The 21444-nt window shown below is 35.9% G+C and overlaps 6 protein-coding genes across 7 annotated transcripts; 5 read left to right on the top strand and 1 right to left on the bottom strand.

Annotated features, from left to right (window-relative positions):
• The first annotated feature begins 1370 nt into the window (after positions 1-1370).
• LOC105267361 (uncharacterized) lies at positions 1371-5494 on the top strand. Its single transcript, XM_011306159.1, has 4 exons — positions 1371-1928; positions 2724-2829; positions 3481-3711; positions 3844-5494. The coding sequence occupies exons 1-4, from the start codon at positions 1926-1928 to the stop codon at positions 3900-3902; spliced, it is 399 nt and encodes a 132-aa protein (XP_011304461.1). The 5' UTR covers positions 1371-1925; the 3' UTR covers positions 3903-5494.
• A 484-nt stretch (positions 5495-5978) lies between these two features.
• On the top strand, positions 5979-10595 carry LOC105267360 (elongation factor 1-alpha). Of its 2 annotated transcripts, none has more exons than XM_011306158.1 (4): positions 5979-6051; positions 7851-8027; positions 8301-8909; positions 9122-10595. In XM_011306158.1, exons 2-4 carry the CDS (start codon positions 7884-7886, stop codon positions 9752-9754), a joined length of 1386 nt encoding a protein of 461 aa, XP_011304460.1. In that variant the 5' UTR covers positions 5979-6051; positions 7851-7883; the 3' UTR covers positions 9755-10595. The 2 variants fall into 2 exon arrangements, with proteins under 2 accessions (XP_011304460.1, XP_011304459.1); XM_011306157.1 differs by lacking the exon at positions 5979-6051 and adding an exon at positions 6058-6153.
• Positions 10596-10792: 197 nt separating this feature from the next.
• mRpS14 (mitochondrial ribosomal protein S14) lies at positions 10793-11568 on the top strand. The gene is made up of 3 exons (XM_011306156.1): positions 10793-10903; positions 11068-11208; positions 11359-11568. Exons 1-3 carry the CDS (start codon positions 10835-10837, stop codon positions 11542-11544), a joined length of 396 nt encoding a protein of 131 aa, XP_011304458.1. The 5' UTR covers positions 10793-10834; the 3' UTR covers positions 11545-11568.
• A 1798-nt stretch (positions 11569-13366) lies between these two features.
• Positions 13367-14892, top strand: LOC105267358 (gustatory receptor for sugar taste 64f). The gene is made up of 7 exons (XM_011306155.1): positions 13367-13399; positions 13554-13753; positions 13875-13966; positions 14028-14248; positions 14326-14491; positions 14598-14687; positions 14764-14892. Exons 1-7 carry the CDS (start codon positions 13377-13379, stop codon positions 14827-14829), a joined length of 858 nt encoding a protein of 285 aa, XP_011304457.1. The 5' UTR covers positions 13367-13376; the 3' UTR covers positions 14830-14892.
• A 240-nt stretch (positions 14893-15132) lies between these two features.
• LOC105267357 (gustatory receptor for sugar taste 64f-like) lies at positions 15133-17705 on the bottom strand. Its single transcript, XM_011306154.1, has 10 exons — positions 17679-17705; positions 17464-17608; positions 17249-17367; positions 16984-17178; positions 16820-16929; positions 16428-16753; positions 16189-16351; positions 16030-16119; positions 15772-15831; positions 15133-15320 (listed from the first exon to the last, which is right to left on the bottom strand). Coding segments are annotated over exons 1-10 (1224 nt in total). The 5' UTR covers positions 17680-17705; the 3' UTR covers positions 15133-15305.
• Positions 17706-18803: 1098 nt separating this feature from the next.
• LOC105267356 (zinc finger protein OZF) lies at positions 18804-20810 on the top strand. Its single transcript, XM_011306153.1, has 3 exons — positions 18804-18962; positions 19106-19282; positions 19399-20810. The coding sequence occupies exons 2-3, from the start codon at positions 19115-19117 to the stop codon at positions 20701-20703; spliced, it is 1473 nt and encodes a 490-aa protein (XP_011304455.1). The 5' UTR covers positions 18804-18962; positions 19106-19114; the 3' UTR covers positions 20704-20810.
• Positions 20811-21444: the final 634 nt, after the last annotated feature.

Genomic DNA, 21444 nt, shown 5'->3' with positions numbered 1-21444 from the left:
GAATAAAATAAGTATTTGTTGAATGTTGAAATAAACAATAAAGCCCAGTTTTGATGAATCCATAAACTTTTTCTCCATTTAATTTCTGATTCATTAATTCCCGAAACGCTTGACAGCTTGCGGATTTGTCAATTAACCCAAATAAAATACCGATGTTAAATCGATAAATCCGGATTGACGAAGCGATGTCATTAGTGCTCTAGATTTTTCGGCATCGTAAACAACCACTTAACGATCTTGCGTTGAAGTATTAAATAAATCCTAATGGCATCTTGACAACGAGCGAATTAAAATCACTGAAGTTCCACAGTATTTTTCACGACAATCAGCGATTGCTCAATATCTTATTATTCAAATCGCTCGGTCTGCTGAATCGACGATTAAATAATTATCACGTCAAACCCTTTGTCCGCTAATTGATCTGAAAATTCGTAATAGTTTATGCACATGAATCACGCCATCTAATTCTTACCCTAAATTATCACTTGCTCAAGACATTAGTCTCGACCTTGAAATCGAATGGTCTCAACGTGAAAGCCATTCGATCAGAGTGAAAAAATCGTTTCGACACTTTTTATCGATTTTTACGGTTTTCCCCTGACTTTCAATTTTCCAAATTTTTGCCATCTCATGCAATTGTGTAATAGGAGCTGAACCACAGAACTTGATATATGAAAAATCGATTACTCAAAATCGATATTGATGTTAAAACAGAAATTTTTGTTGAATATATTTTTTGTGTGATTTTTTCTTGGGGTGGAGATGAAATCGGTGACAAAAAAAATAATTTACATAGGAAGTTCATAGAATACTCATGTATATGATAAGTAGATATTATGGCCGATGGAGAAATCAATGTGAAAGGGTAATGAAAATATGATAATGAATTTTGATGTTAGCAAAGGCGATATTTTTCCATAATTTCTAATGAATCTCATCGATTTTTAAAGAATATGAAATAAATTGAGACTCTTAAAAAATATTAATTACAAGATATTTCCCAAGAATTGATTCATTCAAAATAAAAGTGAAATCGAGCCTTCGGTATATTACTCCATTGTTGACTAATATAGATCATCATGAATCATTGTTCTTTCTGGATTACTGCACTGAATTGAAAAGATTGACAAGAACTTAAAAATAATGAGAATAACGATTTACCGATAAATGCATTTTGGAAATATTATGGACCTGGTTAAAATTGTTTAAACAAACGTGAACAACGGTTTCGGTTAAGCTAACCAAAAAACTGGTAATCAAAGAATTCAAAATTAGCAATGAGTGGAGGACATGCGCGGAGTGTCGATGGCGCAGCGATTCGTGAGAGTTCGAGATAAATCGGAGAAACCGCGAGAGATCGGAGTTGGCGTTGGGAGAGACGCGATACTCTTCAGCTGTCAGCTCTCTCATATGTTGGATGTTCTAGTCTCTTCAAGTTTTTCTAAAAATCAGTGTCCCCATATGTGCAGTAATAAATGAAAGAGGAGATTAAATAAATAGCCTATGTACCCCTCGACAAATCAGTATCCACGAACAATAATAACTCATTGAAAAATAGTGAGGTTGAGTTGTATTCAGACAACGTGTCTCCTGTCATGTGTAACCGTGAGTGAATTACATCAAATGAAATTTCGACAATAGTAAATAATGAGAAACAGAAAAAAATACGACGTCAGTGCTTCAACTGATATATGAATGTTCATCATTATTTTATGCTGTCATTTGAAATGACTTCTTGATGTTCTGGTTAAATTCACAACATGAAGCTTTTGCCAAAATAATAAGTCACATCGATTTATTTAACGTTGGCGCACGACACGTAATCGAACTGTTACGTAGAAAGTTGGAGGATAAATCGTAGAGGTGGAGAATATCGATAGGAATTTCGAGTATCAGCTGGATATTTTTTTGAAGAATTTTTATCAATGGTAAGTGCAGAAGTTATTCACTCATTTATCGATTTTATTATTGTGTATTTCGTGTACATGACAACCCACACTTATTCGATGTTTAATTGTTAATTACTCCAATTAGCCACGTGTTTGGATGAATATTCAATGAATAGGAGCTGTGGGTACAACAAGTGAATTAATTGGTCGTTGGAAGATGTGAATTGTTTTCGGGTAATTGTTCTCTGATGCTCGAATTTTTCGCGGTATTTTGGGGTCTCAATTAGGGGATTTAGTTTATGTATTTAATTAATGAGGCGATAATAAGTTACGTAGGATCTACCACCTGACCCGCCTAAAAATAGATGAGTTGTCCCTCGAGGCCATCTCCAAGGAGCTGTCAGGGGTTCCACTCATCCCATCTTATTTCATAAGAAAAAGCAGGGAGATGTGATTTTTTATTCAGTATGAAATGTCATCAGCCAACGGAGATGGAATAAATCAACGGTTATGTGTATTTTTTTAATTGGATCAATTAATTATAGATTTTAAACTCTTTTTCATCATATTTGCGACATCAATTTTTTAAACACCAATTTATCTAGAGAAGTATTGATTTTAGAGGGAAATATGAAAAGATCTTTCATGTCGAAAATTTAATGATCTACAAAAAAGGTATAGAGTGTTTTTATCGTAAATATTATCGAACTGCTGTAGATCGATTTATCGATATTATTTGGGTAAATACACGGGATAAAAGACAAATGTAATGAAAATAGATTTTCGTCCAGCCATTGGGATATTTTTTTTTGTTCAATTTGGGTAATAACTCAGGTGAAGAAGAGGAAGAAGTGGAGCACTGGTGGAAATGATGCGATACTCCATCAGGCTGTGAGATCGAGGAAATGCGCTGGAGGGAAACGCCTTTTACGCGCTCAAGGTATTTTTATCCCTCTTCGTATTTACGAATAATGAATTCGCGAATGTAGATTGATTCCGGGCTTCTATTGTACTAACTAGTATTGATCTTTAACGACACTAATGACGCCTTCGATTGATCTAGATAATTACCAGACTGTAGACCGTAGAATATTGCATGGGGCTCTGAGAATACATTTTTCCAACTAACGCATCGTCATGAAGAATATTTATGGAGGCATATGTGGAATAAATCTTTGAAGGAGAGCGATCCAAAGGAGCGACTGAAGATATGAATAATCCCTCATCCTGGGGAATATCGATAGAGCTTTTTTCTACAGCTGAGAATTCCCAACAAAATAATATCTCAAAGTATTTTCCTTCACAGCGAAAAAAAAGCTAGATTACATCTAGAAATTTTTTTCTTATAAAATCTATATCTGGATATTTAATAAAATTAAATATGCCACTGCATCCGCAGTGTTTCCACCTGATGGAAACGATATAATTGCCCAACATATTTTTTTTTTCATAGAATACGTCAATCGATTCGACATTTATTAAAGCTTGCAGTTAGCACTGGAGTAAACTCTGAGAGATTCGACAGTATAACATCGAGAATTCAATGGAGAGAGACATCGTCGCATTCACCTCTGATTCAATCTTGTTACAGCATTGAGAATGCTATCGGAAAAACGGGCTGAGGCTGAAATAGAGGGTGAAACTAGTGGAGGTGGGGCTGTGACACCCGGATTCTCCAATGGTGAGGGCTCCAAGGAGTTTCTATCCACCGGGCGAACTGGCAGACGGAATGCCATGCCAGACATTCTTGGACAACATGCTGACACCGACACTGCAGATTTACCAACTCGTCTTGAACGTTTAACAACTGAATCTCCACATGGTAATTTTATTAATTGATCATTAAATTTTTTTCTATTCCCTTCCTTTCCATTCATTCACTATAATTTTCCAATGAAATGTTATAAAATTTAAATCAACGTCTGAGTCATTTATTTATTCATTTAATTTTCAGATGCACCAGGTACCAGTGGCATAATTCAGCCATCGCCCTCGCGAGAACAAACGGGTTGAACTCATTCGATAAAAAATAACTGTAAATTTCATGACAAATATTGTGAGCCTGTCTCCACTCAGGGTGTGGGGGATTCCCCTGGGCTGCAGACACTTTGACAATTTCGTATTACTACGATAAAATATTTAATTTTTTCCTCCAACAGCTGCTATAAACAATTGAAAAATATAATGGGAGAGAACAATGGCGATGTGAAGTGGGACAAGTCAATTATTAATTCTCTAGAATATCGATTTATCTCGGGGACTATTAGGAAAAATATTGCGATTTTTTTTCTAGGAGAATGGAATCAACGCGAGTTAATAGTCTCCGCGAGGAATTTATATAAAAATATTTAGTGTCGACTTATCTCACTTTATTTACTGCCCATTGTATTTTTTTAAATTCACGCCGATCAAGTCAAGATAAGACTCCCCTCTATTTATTTATTTATTCGTTAGTTAACGACTGTGAACAAAAAATTTTTAGTATTATCACGAGAATCTCATTGCTCTGACTTAGAACTTTGGATGTTATCATTAAAAAATATCTTGACAACACGTGGCCTACATTCTCGCTGTCAATAACGAATACCAGAGTCGCACAATTGAATGGAAAAATAATGAATTGAGTGAATCGACATCGGGATCCCACAAAATTATGTATTTTTTCATGGGCGAGAAAATTTTATCGACGATTCAAATGGTACTTATAGACGGAGGACCCGTAGCAACGAGTGTTACTATTTTTACGTTATGAATCGATCGATCGGGCAATGTAGAGAGTAGAACGCGTATTCACATTGTATTCCAGAAAATGCCAACGCCTGCATAATAGGATGTCACAAGGCGTCTTCTCTTAATTGAAAATACATCTCTGTTGAATTTATTCAAAGGAATAGGTTTAATCCAGACATTGCTACGGCCTCCTTTTCATAAACTTGTCAAATGTATTTTTAATCGATAAATTTTTATGAAAAGCTGTTGTATTTGCTATGCCAAGCAAGTTAAAACTATCGGAATTATTTAAAAACTTATTTAATATTAATAAACTGCACCGATTTTATCGGTACGTAGAAATATTAAATAGTTACAATCAGCGATGGACAAAATTAAATACTCCGTTTAATATTTGGTATTCAATCCAGTGAAATATAAATATTTAATGAAAAATAATTGGGATTTAGTATTCAATAAATACTTTTTGCCTACGATTGATCACAACACTTGATAAAATTCAGTAGAAAACTTTAGAGAATTTTCAATGGATAATTTATTGCGAATCTCCAAATGAATCTTAAATTTTTATCATTGCTGTTTGGGTTTTTAATAAAAATTCTTCCAGCACTTCATTCTAGTCAATTTCGGCAAGTTGATATTATTTTTAACTCAGGGCATGTTTTGGGGAGAAGTTAAGGGATGAATTGAGACAATTATTTTAGTACCGATTGATATTTATAATTGCATGCAAGAATGGTGCCACAATGAATGACACGTTTCCACTAATTTTTTATAAATGAAAGGGGTGAGTGGAAAATAAACCAGTGTAGGAAATAAGGATATTGCAAAGTTTGTGATGATTGTACTGGATAAATAAAAGGTTGTTTTTATATTAAAAAATCAGTCTGGATTATTTCAAATTCGAAGTACCTCGATTCAAAATAAATATAAAATAAATACCCACTATTTTTGTTACCCTCAACAAAAAATGGAAAACCGATTAAAAAAATTCAAGTGAGAGGATGAAATAAATTGAAGAAGAAGGATTCAGTCATTTCCATTACCTTCCCCAGAGGAATTCAAAAATCCTTAACAATCCTGAATTACCCTGAGAGCAGAGCGGAAGACATTGACGACTCCAGCGACATCATACCCTGGAACCCAGACACCCCACGTTCCAATCTTAAATTAACACCTCCCCAAATTTTTCACGTAAAATTCAAAAAAATTAAAAACACCCAAATAAATAATATGATTTCCCCGTTAAATTGGGTGGTAACCGGGATAAAGATCCATATAAAAAATAAATCTCGATATTCAAAGGGAGGATATCGGTGATGTGCTGGCAATCGATATAGTTCGACCCCTGGTTTCGAGTCTGTAAATGGTACGAAGTCGTATGCGCATGTCACATCACTTGGACGATCTCTTTCTGTCGTGGCATCTGGAGGTGAGTGGTTGTGCGTGATTTTCGCGCAAGAAGATAATCCAAATATTTAACCATTGAATATTCGTCATCGACCCTTAGGAATATTAAATAATAATACCACCGGTACGTTACAATAGTGATGTGAAAACGGTTTTCGGTTGTTTATTGTAATTAACCCGAAATAATGGAGTTTAAAATTCAACGCATGGTCTGATTATTACTCCACCGGCTGTGAGGCTGCTTTACTTATAATAGATAATTCTACACCGAATTTACAGGGATAATTGTCAATAGTTGTTGTTATAATCGATGGGTAATTCACCGGGTGATGTTTGACGTGAATGATTTATTTATTTATTTTTTTTTTCAATTTTGTTTCGGGGTGGAAATTTAACGGGACATTCATGGCTGGGCCTCAGGCTTGAAATCGCGACCTACCGGATACAGTATGGCGGTCGATTGTCACAAATGAGATTTTCTTTGGGATTATGGATTTTTTTTTGTTTAGTCCTGAGGCTTCCAACAGTTTAAGACATTTTTTACGTCAATCCCCGGTTTTTACGCTCACCTGTTCTCATCGGATGTTTACGCATGACTTTTTTTTATTCTAGTCTTTGTAATCCAATCGCTTTGTTAGAACTTGAGAAAATATTAATCGTGTAATTCTAGTTGATTCTAGTACTAGTCGTTAAATGTCTCTTAATTGATTATTTTTGTGAATTCTAGTGATTAAATATCGGGATTGATTATTGTTTGGTGTCAATTTATCAATCGATGATTGAGGAATCTGATGCAAGGGAGGAGAGTTCATGTAATGGGACTGCAGTCACTTGTGAATCGGTTTTACTCAATGAATTGATTATTTCATTTGAAGCTACTGCTCCACCGCCATCTTATCGCTCAGGATTTATGAAAAATTGTATTTTCTTTCCTTTTTTTTTTGGGTAATTATTGATGCGATGTCAGGTCAATTTTCACTGGAATTTCGGAGCAGGTGGGGGTAATTATCAATGTTTCATTTTATGTTGTCACTTCGTGCAACAGTTCTTCCGGCACTTGAAGTATAGAGTTATGACGAGGGAATAATCCGTGATCTAATTTAGGTTTACGAGCTATTATTATTGCAATTACTTTACTGTTGTGCAGTTATCGATGATTTTTACGCGTAGGAGAATTGATGGAATTTCGCGGAGTTTTGGTTTTTGGATGAGAATAATATTTTGGTTTATGTCGGAAAAATAGTGGAATTTGTCGAAGCGTCGGGGATTATTCCGGTATCATCGGCTTGCCGTGGAAATTCTTGGATGAGATGTACAAAATGGCTGCCGTTCTCGAAAGTTCAGGCCATCGCCACGTGGACGCTCACTCGTCGAGCCCTTGAGAATTTAGGGTTTTATCAATTAATTTATGGGGTATTACGGTTGAAATTAGGGACTGCAATTTCCGGGATATAGCTTTACCCATAGAATTAATTTGCAATTTCAAATCAATTAATCATGCAGCGAAGGGATAAATATACGAGCTCACTCAACTCTCTGATGATTTTTTGGAAATATCTCCGATTCTACGGGAGCGAGTGGAAATTTTATTGAACCTTTTTTGTAGAAAACATGTAGAGCTCGACAAAAGGTTATCATGAAGATTTCGCTATCTCCCCTGGTTTGGTAGATATTTTCGAAACACTCAATTAGTTGAGTTCTTTAATGAAAATGTCAGAATATTTTTTTTAATTCGCGACCCGATGTATTTCATTTTCGGAATTATGTACATTGAATTGAATGATAATTTGTTTTTGATAAAAAAAAATCATGTGATTACAGTTTTGACCAGACTGAGAACAAACAAACTTCATCATGGGAAAGGAGAAGATTCATATTAACATCGTCGTCATTGGACACGTCGATTCGGGTAAATCGACGACGACTGGACATTTGATCTACAAATGCGGTGGTATCGACAAACGTACCATTGAGAAGTTCGAGAAAGAAGCCCAGGAGGTAAATATCTCGATGCGGAAAAATCATCTCTTCATTTCCCCCCCAATTCCAATTTTTTTCCCCAAAAAATCAATTTCCCAACAACGATAAAATCAAAAAAATTAACTGACATGATGATGAGACGTAATCCACTTCATTCGCGGTTTCCACCAGAGAATTTTCGGATTCGATGACGGCCGAAGCGTCTGAATGTCAATTAAATAATAATCCTATGATAAAAAAAAATGTCTACCTGTGGTAATTAACCTGATAATTTTTTGTTGAATGAATTAGATGGGAAAGGGTTCGTTCAAGTACGCCTGGGTACTTGACAAGCTCAAGGCCGAGCGTGAGCGAGGTATCACCATCGATATTGCCCTGTGGAAATTCGAGACCGCCAAGTATTACGTTACCATCATCGACGCCCCTGGACACAGAGATTTCATCAAGAACATGATCACTGGTACATCCCAGGCAGATTGTGCTGTCCTTATTGTGGCTGCTGGTACTGGTGAATTCGAGGCTGGTATCTCCAAGAATGGACAGACCCGTGAGCACGCCCTTCTGGCTTTCACACTTGGTGTCAAGCAGCTCATCGTTGGTGTCAACAAGATGGATTCGACTGAGCCACCATACTCGGAGGCACGTTTCGAGGAAATCAAGAAGGAAGTATCCTCCTACATCAAGAAAATTGGTTACAATCCAGCTGCTGTGGCATTCGTGCCAATCTCTGGATGGCATGGGGACAACATGCTTGAACCATCGAGCAAGATGCCATGGTTCAAGGGATGGAATGTCGAGCGTAAAGAGGGCAAGGCCGAAGGTAAATGCCTCATCGAGGCACTCGATGCCATCCTACCACCCAGCAGACCTACGGACAAAGCCCTTCGTCTTCCCCTTCAGGTGACAATTATTTATCCATTCAAATTCAATAATTTATTATTTTTTTTATTCAATGATGAGACTCTATTTTCTTTCATTCGTGGTTTCCACTGGAAAATCTTCGGATTTTGTGATAGTTCAAGACGTCTGAGTTTAATTAAAATTCATATTTGATTTTTGTGGTTCATCTCGAGGAAATAATTCTAACAAATGATTTTTTATTTGTTTGACAGGATGTGTACAAGATTGGTGGTATTGGAACGGTCCCAGTGGGTCGTGTTGAGACTGGTGTCTTGAAACCAGGAATGGTGGTGACATTTGCCCCAGCTGGACTCACCACTGAGGTAAAATCCGTGGAGATGCACCACGAGGCACTCCTGGAGGCTGTACCCGGTGACAACGTTGGTTTCAACGTCAAGAACGTCGCCGTCAAGGAATTGCGTCGTGGTTACGTAGCTGGAGACTCCAAGAACAATCCACCCAAGGGGGCTGCTGATTTCACTGCTCAGGTTATCGTTCTGAATCACCCAGGACAGATCAGCAACGGTTACACACCTGTTCTTGACTGTCACACAGCCCACATTGCCTGCAAATTCGCCGAGATAAAGGAGAAGTGTGATCGTCGTACCGGTAAAACAACTGAGGAGAATCCCAAAGCCATAAAATCTGGTGATGCTGCCATCGTAACTCTGGTGCCAAGCAAACCAATGTGTGTCGAGGCATTCCAGGAGTTCCCACCTCTGGGACGTTTCGCTGTCCGTGACATGCGTCAGACCGTAGCAGTCGGTGTTATCAAGGCCGTTACATTCAAGGATGCCTCGGGAAAAGTCACCAAGGCAGCTGAGAAAGCCCAGAAGAAGAAATAACCAGTTTCCGCGACTTGTAATCAAGCCGCCAGGCTGCAGCCGGCGTATAGTAGCACAAGTAATTTGTCCAATTTCATTGGATATCTCGTGCTCATCTCGTAAAAGTACATACACATGTTTTTTTAATCTCGATGGTACTGATAATAAATTTGTGACAACAGTCGATTTTAGGTACATGGAGTGTAAAATCAGTGAAGATTATCGTACGTTCATTGTCCCTAAGAGATATAGGGATGTCAATAATGATTCGTCTTTTTTCTTCATTGATTATTTTATTCATTTTTTGTCAAAACGTCCACTCCGACACTCTTTTCATCGAAAAGAATTTCGAAGGAAAGAAATTTGCTTCAATGAATTTATCTCTCGATAAAAACATTATTTTCCAATTAACTGCAACGAGTTGTACTGTGAACATTGATAACAAATTACGTGAGCTATTATATTAAATTTGTTTTACGAGTACATTAATAACATCATAATTTAGCTCGGCTTAATTATATTTTCTAATTATTATACGGAAATAATAAATCCTATATCTGCGATACTCGACAACACATTATTATTTGTTCATTATTTTTTTTTATTCATCCTTCAATTTTTATTATCCATTATCATTGTTGTTTTCTTTTGGTCGAATTTTCTCAGGCTAAGTCTGCTGATTTCAATTTATCTATTGTATTCCATTCGATTCGATTGATCATTTTGTATTTTCGTAATTCCTATCGACACTGAATCTTCCAAATTATTTGAAAATTTAATGTCGAGTTGAATGACTAAGTGGTGTGAATTTTATAACGCTGAACTGGTTATAACAAATAAAGAACAAATACAACAATTTCAATCTATCGTTTCGTACTATCATATTCCGCTGGAGAATTGAATAATTATATAATTAATCATCAGAATTGTGAGTAATTTTATTATTTTATTCTTCATTAAAAAAATATGACATTCCTTCCAAGGGATTCCCTCCAATCTATATCGAAAGTAAATAAATGAGTAAATGGACTCGAATGACTCGAGTTATTGACAGCACATGCACATGTGCAGTAATCAGCTGATTGCCTCAGTAAATAAAAAATGGCGACTGCAGGTTTATTTGCGTCCACCCTATCCAGGATTTTTTCAAATGTGAAGACAGGATGTCACGTACGTACTTCAAATAATAAAAATAATTTTCCACTGCCAAAAATCCTTCGATTCAAATAATCAAATGAATTTGACACGAATCGGTAGAGAAAAACCTCGAGAGCTTGAGATTCTAACCAAAAAATTCAAATGAGTGTTTTATTTGTATGATTTTTATTTTACAGATTCAGCAGACGCGGAACAAATGGGCAAATGCCAGAATGTTGAGGGATTACAAAAGAAGATGTGTAGCTAAAGAATACGCGCCTCTTCGTGTTCGTCTTCTCACGATGAAACGAAATAATATTTTGCCTCGAGAGATACAAGTCAGTGAATATTTACGTATGAGAATATTCGGAATAAATCTGACAATATCCCACGATAATATTAATATAAATATAAAATCGATTTGGAATGAAAATAAAATTCAAATCGTCTCCCTTTCAGTTTTTTAATTATTCTAATAATTTTTCTAGGACATCGCCAGTAAGGAAATGCTAGAGGTACCCCGTCATGCTGCCATGTGCCAATTGACAGGAAGATGTGCGATAACTTCTCGACCACGAGGAAATCTGATGAGATGGAGACTTTCCAGATTTGTTTTCCGACGTCTAGTGGACTACAATCAATTAGCAGGAGTCCAGAGAGCCTTATGGGGATAATTTGACATTAAAAACTAAAAAAAAGTTGAGCTATGTAAAAAAATGTAGTCCTCTCGATAATAATTATTAAAAAATTTTTCAAATCACAAACAATCTTTTAATTATTCCCATCAGTAAACCCTCTCTATCAGATATTTTTTTAATATTCATTAAAAGAATAATAAATTCAATTGGGAAATTCACGGAGGGTAGAGTCATTCAATTTTTTAAATAAAAAATATAAAAACTGCAGCAAGATGCAATAAAGAATAGAACGTATCCAATAGCTTTTATAAATGAACACTCCTCTGTCAATATCTCATGTTGCACGCATCCTCGAGCGCAAACTCGAGTCCTCGTAATAAAAAAACACGAGTTGTGTCAGTACAATTTGAAAGGGGTGACCGTCAACTTGACGTACCGCAGAAGAGAAAAGCCCATCGCATGAAAAAATTCCCTTTCAATGTACCGAATACCCGACTCATTAAATATCCCCAATAAAAATGATTCCCTAATTTTCAATTTTGCCTAAACAAATAATAAACAAAACAATTTAATTTATTATTGTATTTATTCCTGTACTCATCACTGGCACAAACGGTAAGTCCCACCGGTTTTCCCTCTCCATTAATCACAGAATATATTATTCAGATCATAAATTATTTCATAAATTTATCTGTCATTTATCTTTAGTTTTCTATCTTGATCCTTTCTGAAATCCGCTCGTCGTTTATCAAATGAATTTTCAGAGAATAATAATACTGATTATGGAGAGTAATTAATTAATTCCTGGAGAGTAATGCTGCACCCAAAGATATCCCCGAGGACAATCGAGATGAATCAGATTAATAAGAGCAGTCGGAGTCGGGATAAAAAGGTCTGGCCATTTTTTCATGATTCTTCGGTGGTAGAGAGAAATGATAAACAAAGTGAAATCATCAGTTCGATGCAACAATTGGCTCGACCTAGGCCTATTAAAGGGACTTTGGTAGGTTCTCGTGATGTCAAGTCCTGGCGAGCCAATCAGGATAACGACGTGAGTTGCTATTGATATCGATATTTTTTATTCTTGATATTAATTGATTTATCGGAAAATTTAATGACAGGATGACGAGAGCTTTCATCGAGCTATGAGTACAATTCTCGCTGTTGCGCAATTTTTCGCTTTACTTCCAGTGCTCAATATTCGAAATCCTTCACCAGCGAGATTGTCATTTAAATTATTCTCCATCAGGGCTATTTATTGTGTCATTGTCATCATATTACTGGCCTTCATTAGTTATACAGCACTTATTCACATGATCACAACATTGCGAGCAGACACTTTCGTGCAAGAGGGTATCGTATAAAATTCATTTTGCAATTTAAAATTCCCTTGAAATTCATTTTATAATTTTACATTCCCTTGAAATTCATTTTATAATTCAAAATTCCATGAAAAACATTTTATAATTTTAAATTCCCCTGACATTCCGCAATTCTCAAAAAAAAAAAAATCCAGTACCACTGAATTTTCCATGAATATCTCGGAATCCACGAGAGCTACAGAAATTTTCGTTGTAACCTTTATTGCAGCTCTCGATGAACTCGACAAAAAAGATCTTATCAAAAATCGTGGTATCTCCGTTCGATCCCCAGATATTCCTCAACAGGAAGTAAATCTCATCCCCTGAATTATTACTCAACACTTCATGTTTCATTCGCATGCAGTAAATAACCGCCAATTAATTTGCACTGCAGGTGGAATAGCAACAGCAACAGGAGGTGCAATGTTTTACGGAAATAGTTTAATGGGAACGATATTATTTTTTCGTTTGTCACCAAAATGGATTGGCCTGCAGCAAGAATGGAGAATGATGGAGCGATTTCTGAATAGGTTTAAATATATTTAATGCACCTGTAACTATTGTTTCCAGTACATGTCGTGCATGATCCTTCACACTGTTGAATAATTCAGTGAATTAGTGACACACTTGTTTGCCAACACATCCAATCCCAGATTTATCAGAATCTCCTGTTATTTTTTTCAGTTGTAAATATCCACCACTGAAATTACGATGGAAATTCACAACGATTACCGCTATGATATTGATTCCTGCTGCTCTCGAACATATTTTGAGCATTGTTAAAGCTGTCCCAACAATTTCTGAACTCCCAGGTAATGATACCAATTGGAGAAATTACGTGAGAATTTATACTGACAGATCTCATGCATTCACTTATACAACTGGTGAGTCCTCCATTTCCCTCAAAAAACCTAATCAATAATTCACCAATAAAAAAATCCTATTAATGATTTAATTTAATTAGTATTCCCTGGAGATAAATGAGAATAAAAATATTTATTGCAGTGGAGTACTCAACAGCAATGGGAATTTTCTACTTCATCATCAGTAAAATCGCGACGTTCACCTGGAATTTTACTGATTTATTTATAATTCTGGTAATATATTTTTTGTTGTTTAACGGAAATGGATTTTTAAAATGATGGATTGGTGTTGCAGGTGGCGACTGGTCTAGCTGAGAGATACAAGCATTTGAATCGGGTGGTTTTGGCGGGTGGAACATCAGATTGTTCGAATTTGGATTGGCGAGGGCTTCGAGAACAATATGCCACACTCAGTAGTCTGGTAAAACATGCTGATAACATCGTATCACCAATTATTCTCCTCTCCTTCACAAACAATTTGTATTTTATCTGTATTCAGCTGCTCAATGGGCTCTCGTGAGTATGAATATTAATAATCAACAAGAAAAACTCATCACATTCTGTTTTTTTCACTGAATTATCGATTATTTTAGCCCCAAGGGACACAGTTTAGTCATGAATATATACTTCTTCGGTTCTTTCGCATTTTTAATTGGCAGAACAGTTGCTGTCACATTGTTGACAGCGAGGATCAATGATCAGAGCAAACTTGCTCTGCCAGCTATCTACAATTGTCCTGCATCCAGCTTTAATCATGAAGTACTTGAAATATTCTATGAATTTTCGGGACTTATAGAATTTTTTCCATTTTTTCCTGCAGAATAAAATAAATAATAAATTATTTATTTTATTTTTATCGGTTTAGACAGAACGATTGCAAATTCAGTTGACATCTGATGAGGTTGTCATGACAGGCCTCAAGTTTTTCTCAATAACTCGAAACTTCATGTTAGCTGTGAGTAACAATTGACTCGCGATTCAATTACACAATTACAATTACACAATTACAATGTTTATTTTTATTTTTACAGGTAGGCGGAGCTATTCTGACGTACGAAGTTGTTCTTCTGCAGTTTAATGTCGCAATGGGAAAATAGAGAAATGATTTTTTTCATTTTAGGGATTCTCGTGGGATTGTGGAATTATTTTATAAATTTTGTCACTTGTTTTTATAATTACTTGCACCTGGAGAATAAATAAATTCACTTGTTGGTGCTTTCATTAATTGAATGAAACAATTTTTTTTTTCCTTAGTTAGGTCATTGGATAATTCGGGTAATTAGGGAAATCCATTTCTGATTCATTAAATTATAATAAATAAAATATATATATAATAAATTATAATAAATTAAATCACGAGGAATGAATGCAGTGAATTTGTTATAATTTTCATCTATTCTATTACGATCAAATCCTTTTTTTATGGATGTGGAAAAAATATGAATGATAGATACAGCGAATAATACAATTATTGTGGAGATCCTTCGAAATATATGTTGAACGCCAGTTGAGTATTTTCTATTCCCGGATTATTCATAATCACAAATCGCCATCGATTCGCTCTTATCGCGTCTTAATTATCCAAAACCTATTTTCAAATAAATAATTAAAAAGACATAAAACATATAAAAGAAAAAAATAATTGGCAGAGGCTGAAGCCACTCTGAGGACAACCAACAAATTCGCCGACAAATCGAATGAAAAAATAATCTCCATGAAAAATTTTCCATTAAAAAAATCCTCAGGATGAATCTGTTAGTTTTTCTCAGTGTAAATATTTTAGCAAGTAGATAATTAAAGGATAAAGATAAATTATCAGGTACAGTAATCATTTGAACATATAAATTCATACTAAATCTGCGAAACAAGCCAAGTATTCGTGAAGAAGGTGTCAGTAATCTTGATAGATGCAAATAATTGATCGAATTAAATGTACTTTTTCTGCATTATTATTGTTTTTTTTTTTCGGAAATTATGAAGGCGGTGCTGACGCGTGGTTACTTCAGTTCACAAGCATTTGTCAAGTTTGAAGGGTTCACCTGTTGTACAGCATTGAATTGTACGAGCACGAGCTCATAAGTGATTATTGTTCCTGCAACCTAACAATAATACTCATAATTAACAACCAAAACAATGAATAACAAATGCAAAAGTCAAATGATCACCAGAAAAAAAAGACAACTTCATATTCAGTCTCCATAATCATGGGGAATAATCCACGATTTTTAATCAATTAATTCTCTAATTCAATCATTCCCTGTGTAATTAATTAAATAAATAATTAATGATGGTCTTACCGTGAGTACAAGACTGCGAGTGATGGAGAAAAATTTCATTCCCGTGAGTCCAATGGTGTCGGTGGTGACTTGTGATAAAAATCTGACGACCTGAATTCATGAAGAAGTCAAATAAAATATTGAAAAAGCCACATGTATTTTAATAAATAATATTAAAACCTCTGTTGAATAACTGGAGCTAGAGACACTGTACAGCACTGGTGCTGGCAATAATGACTCATCATGAACTGATGCAGCTGAAAGAGAAACAGCTGCTGTTCTGGCAATGACAGCACCAAAAGAGAAGCCAAAGTAAATAGTGCGAATGACATTCGGTACTCGACTAAAAATTCCAAGAGACCTCCATTAAAATAATAAATCAATAAAAAATAATGTATAAATGTTGAAGAAGTCATTACTTGAAGGAGTACATGAGCTGAATGCAAATAAAATATAGATTAATTCCAAAGGACAGAAGAATAAGTCCAGAGATATCAGAATCGACTTGTCTCGTGAGTGATGCGAGTCGATTGTAATCGATTCTAGCCTCTGCCCACCACCACTCCGGCATTGTTTTATCCTTTATCGAATTGAGTCGATCATTGAGTAATCCAAAGTGATAAGTCAACGCAGAACTCATGAGGATGAGGAAGAGATCCAAGAAGTTCCAGGAGAAAGTCGTCAAGACGTTGATGCCCTGGACCATCAAGCCCTTCCAAAAGGAGTAGACTGTTTTGTTGAAGATCTGAAGGAAAAAATAGTTGAATCATGAGAATGATTGGGTCTTATTGGTAATTATTGCTGGTTTAACCTGTGGGAATTGCGTCTGGAAATAAACACCGAAGACATCGGTTTCACCTCGTAATTGGGCGCATTCTGAGGCACTGAAATATCCGGACACGATGGAGAGGACGTGCTCGACTGAAAAATTTTCTCAAATGACAAATGTCTTCAGGTGGAATTGATTTGACTTACTCAGAGCTATCGTCATAATTGTCACTGTAATTATCTTGTAACGAGTAACGAGATTGTACTTGGATGTTCGTCGATGACGAGTTGCTAATTCTCTCTCGATTTTTTCCCACTTTAGGGCTATTCTCGGCCAGTTCAACGCCAGTCTCAGGAAAAGGACGTTCGTCACGCAGGATGTTGCAAAAAAAAGTAATGTAGCTGGAGAAATCGAGGAAAGGTTTTATTAATGATTTTTCATTGATCAGGAAGACGTTGGTTTAGGATTTACTCATTTTTGGAGATGTAAATTCGCTGGAGAGGACTCGGTGGATACTTGCTCCTGTCATTAGTGCTGACAGGCTCAGGACGATCATGCTGTACAGGATTTTTAGACTTCGCCATGTGAATCTGAAGGAAAAATCAACTCAACTCATCCAGAAGTCTTTGCGAGGCTTCAATTAATTCTTCGTACACGATGGAAATGGATTTATTATTTAAACTTACTTGAGGTGAGACGCATCTGGAGTATTCACACCATTAACTGGAAACAGCGCAAAACACTGGGCTAGATTAATAATTGGTTTGAGTGCAGTATGAAGACTGTCTGAATTTTGTACAAAAGTCGTTGGATTCACAGTCGGTGTTGTCACTAAACAAAATAGAATATCATCCAAGTACCCGAATTAAAAAAATTATTCCCCACTAATTAAAAATCTTACTCTCGGCTATTGGTGGATCGGACTTCAGTGGAGTCCACCTTCCAATTTCGTATTCAGAGGGAAAAACTCTAAAAAACCATAATGTCATTTGAATTCAATCAATCAACGCAACTTCTCGATTCTAAATTCTTTTGAGAAATATGAAACGGAGAGATGGAAAGACAAAGTATAACTGGCATGTGGACTTTGTATTTTCTCTCCGTTGAATTATTTGCACGTCTCGTCCTTCGTTACTCCAGAGTGTCATCAAAGAAAATTGACAAGCTGGTACACGAAGAAAAAAAAAATCCAGAATGAGATCGCCAGGAAAAATTCGAAAGTTTGTCTTCAAATATTGATTACAGACATCTGTCTCTGTAAAAAAGACCAACAGCTCGCCATTTCAATTTTTCTCATTGCAATTGAAGAAATAAAAATCAATGAAAGCAGAATGAATTTTTCCTAGCAATTCTCAGTATTTAATTACATGTAATTACACATTAATCAAGACTTGCTTGCTATCTAGTGCAACTGGTATCAGTGAATCATTTGGGATAGCTCTAGTTCGATTAGTTACTTTCATTTTTAATAGAGATCCGGGGAATAATTAAAATTATGGGAATAAGGCAATATTTAGGGAAGATTATGCAGAACCGTTAGCAGACGACAAACAAACTGATCGCATTTTCTCTTATTTTCATGCCCTGGAATAGTGGAAAACAAATCGATCGATAGCCTTGATTATTATTTACCCCTTTTCAACTTGAAAATAAAAGTGACATAAATACATATTCGCTATTGAATACAGCGTTGTCTTGCAGGCAGTGGTTAACGATGAGCTTCCACTAAAGAATAACAAAGCCTTATCAGCCCATCAAATCATTATCGGGGGTTTTTCATTTGATAAACATGCGATGTCGATTCAAATGCTGTTTTCATTTTCACTTCGAGCTATTCGATAAGTAATCGTTGTCTAATTTTTAAATACACATGAATTATTCTAATGAATTTTCATTTTTCATATTACATCGCATTATTTTATAAAACATTCAATAAATTCCAATTGAATAATTTCCCGGGGCTCTGCCGGTATTGTCATTACCTGCAGTAATCTCAAAAATTTATGAAAATAATTCAAAATGGCGATATAACGCAGCTGTCATAATCCACACATGTACGAAAATTTATATCCAACGAATTTCTGCGTGAGGAAATGGAAAGTGTTCCTGGAGTTTTATGAAGGATTATTCACCATTGATTTGACAACAACAGCTGATAATTTTGTGGCCTTATGTATTTGTGAGAGTAAGATGCTCTTTTCATGAATTCATAATTTACATCTGAACAATGTGAAAAGTTTCTCATGATTATAAAATAATTTATTGAACAATGCAGTGTTGTGATGATTGTTTTGGTGGAAATTTATTGATTGATCATTTTTATTTCAGATTTTTTAAATGGACGACACGATGACGACATTTCACAGCAGTAAAAGACTGATGAATGAGATTTGCCGGTTATGTCTGAAGCAGGGGAATGGAATGCCTTCGATATTCGATGAAATTGATCAAGACACTCATATGGCAGTACTTGCTGAAAAAATAACATCAATTGCACGTGTAGACGTGAGTTTAATTAAAAATTCTCACAAAAATTCTGAATTTTTGATGAAATTGTCACGTGTTATCAATAGCACGTGAAAATTTTTAGATGAATCGATAATTATTTAAATATATTACAGATTACTCCGACTGATGGTCTTCCAACATCAATATGTCACATGTGTCGACGACAGGTGAATCAATTCCACGATTTTCGTCTACTAGTGGAGATGTCCGACAAGGCCCTTCGTTCTTGCTTGAAGACTGCCCAGTTGCCGGATCAACCTGGAGATATGGAGATGAATATGTTTAAAGATATGACAGATAACGAGTACAAAGACATTTTGGAAGACGAGAACGACGAATTCAATATGAAAGACATAATGAATTATGCATTATTGGTATCGACTAACGAAGGGCTTCAGGTCTGGAAGATCAATGACCTGGAGGAAAGCCACGAGCACGAAAAACTCATGAAATCAGAGTGTCCAGTAGCAAAAATAAATAAAGACGAATTGAAAAGACTGCGAGGTGATAAGACATTTCACAATAAATCCTACGAGGAAGAACTTCAACTCCAGAAACCCTGTGACTTCGATAACGATCAATCATTCCTGAATGACATGACAAGCTGTCAATTGTGCTTCAGTGAATTTGAGTCCGTGGAGGACCTGAAGAATCACATAACCGAGCACTGCTTTTCCTCAGAGAATGAAATCCTCGAGGATGGCGTCACCAGCAGTAAACAGACAGTTTCACTTGAATCTTTCATTGAATCTGGTGATAAAATATCTACCAGTGTATCAACTTTATCCTCGAAAAAGCTGAACAAGTCCCAGAGATCGAAATTATTCAAGTGTCGTTACTGTAAAAAATCATTCAGCAAATTAATACTGAAAAAACATCATGAGAAATGTCAGGTGAAGGAGGAGCAATTGATTTGCAATGAGTGCGGAATTAAATTCACCAAGAGATCTGAGTTGAGACATCATAAAGGAACCCATGTCACTTCGCCCATGATGTGTTCAACTTGTGATAAAGTATTTCGTAACGTTCAGTCATTCAAAATGCACGTGAAAAGGCACACACTGGGAAATCGATTCAACTGCACAACATGTGGCCAGAGTTACTACACCAATTCTGAATTAGCGAGGCACGTCCAGAAACACGAGGATAAACGAAAATATCCCTGTCATCTGTGTGCTACGTCATTTCTATCGAAGCCAGAATTAAATAGACACATGAAGTATCATAATGGAGTTAAGAGATTTGAGTGTAATTTGTGTTGCAAATCATATTACGAATCAGGACACTTGAAGGTACATCAGAGAGTTCATACCGGGGAACGACCATTTGTGTGTCAGCTCTGCAACAAGGGATTTGTCACAAGATCTAAATTAGCGAGACACACCAAGATACATAAGAAGGAAGAAAGTCTCAGTTGATTCTGTATTATTTTTATGAAGCATTCTGTATATACGATATTTATACATGGCATGGTCATATATTTTTTAACAGCTAATAAAATTGAGAGATAATTCCATTTTTTAAATAATCCAGTGTAATTTCAAAAAAATTTCAAAGCAGGTATTGTCAAACCAAAAGCAGGGGACGAGTTCTCTCAGGCGGCACGAGACAGCGTGGTGGTCACTATCACCTTCCCCTCATCACCATGTCATCCCCACTCTGCAGCTGGTCGGCACTGGTGGGACTATTTAAAAAATGATCATTTAAAATAGCAGGAAAAAATGTAACATATGGCTTTGGTTTATGGGATGTGTGGTATCTACATGACCTCAAAGTTTCAAAAATAGAATAAAATATGAAAGCATTACCCAGTCTTCAAAAATCAGGCAATTACAATAAACAAATTGATTCGTCTTATTTTTTATTAAAAAATAACAGCAACTTACAGCTGATGCAGCAGTTTACGCAAATGAACCGGCACTCGAGCTGACGGGATTAGAAAACAGAACATAATTCAATGTATCTGATACTCCCATTCTCGTTGCAGAGATCCAATCGAAGTGTTTTTGATGGTCAAGACCAAAATCCACACGCTAAATTCTCTTCAATCAATTATTTTTCACTGACTATTGGATTTTACGTGATTGCACTGTTTTTTTTTAAGAGAGAATTATTTATTAGGTTAAGAATTTTCGCAATTATCGTATCTCGTCAAATTG

The sequence above is a fragment of the Fopius arisanus genome, unplaced genomic scaffold (assembly GCF_000806365.1).
Source record: "Fopius arisanus strain USDA-PBARC FA_bdor unplaced genomic scaffold, ASM80636v1 scaffold00046, whole genome shotgun sequence".
NCBI classification, from domain to species: domain Eukaryota; kingdom Metazoa; phylum Arthropoda; class Insecta; order Hymenoptera; family Braconidae; genus Fopius; species Fopius arisanus.
The sequence above is the reverse complement of the archived record's forward strand: the minus strand, read 5'-3'. Positions and strand labels throughout refer to the sequence as shown.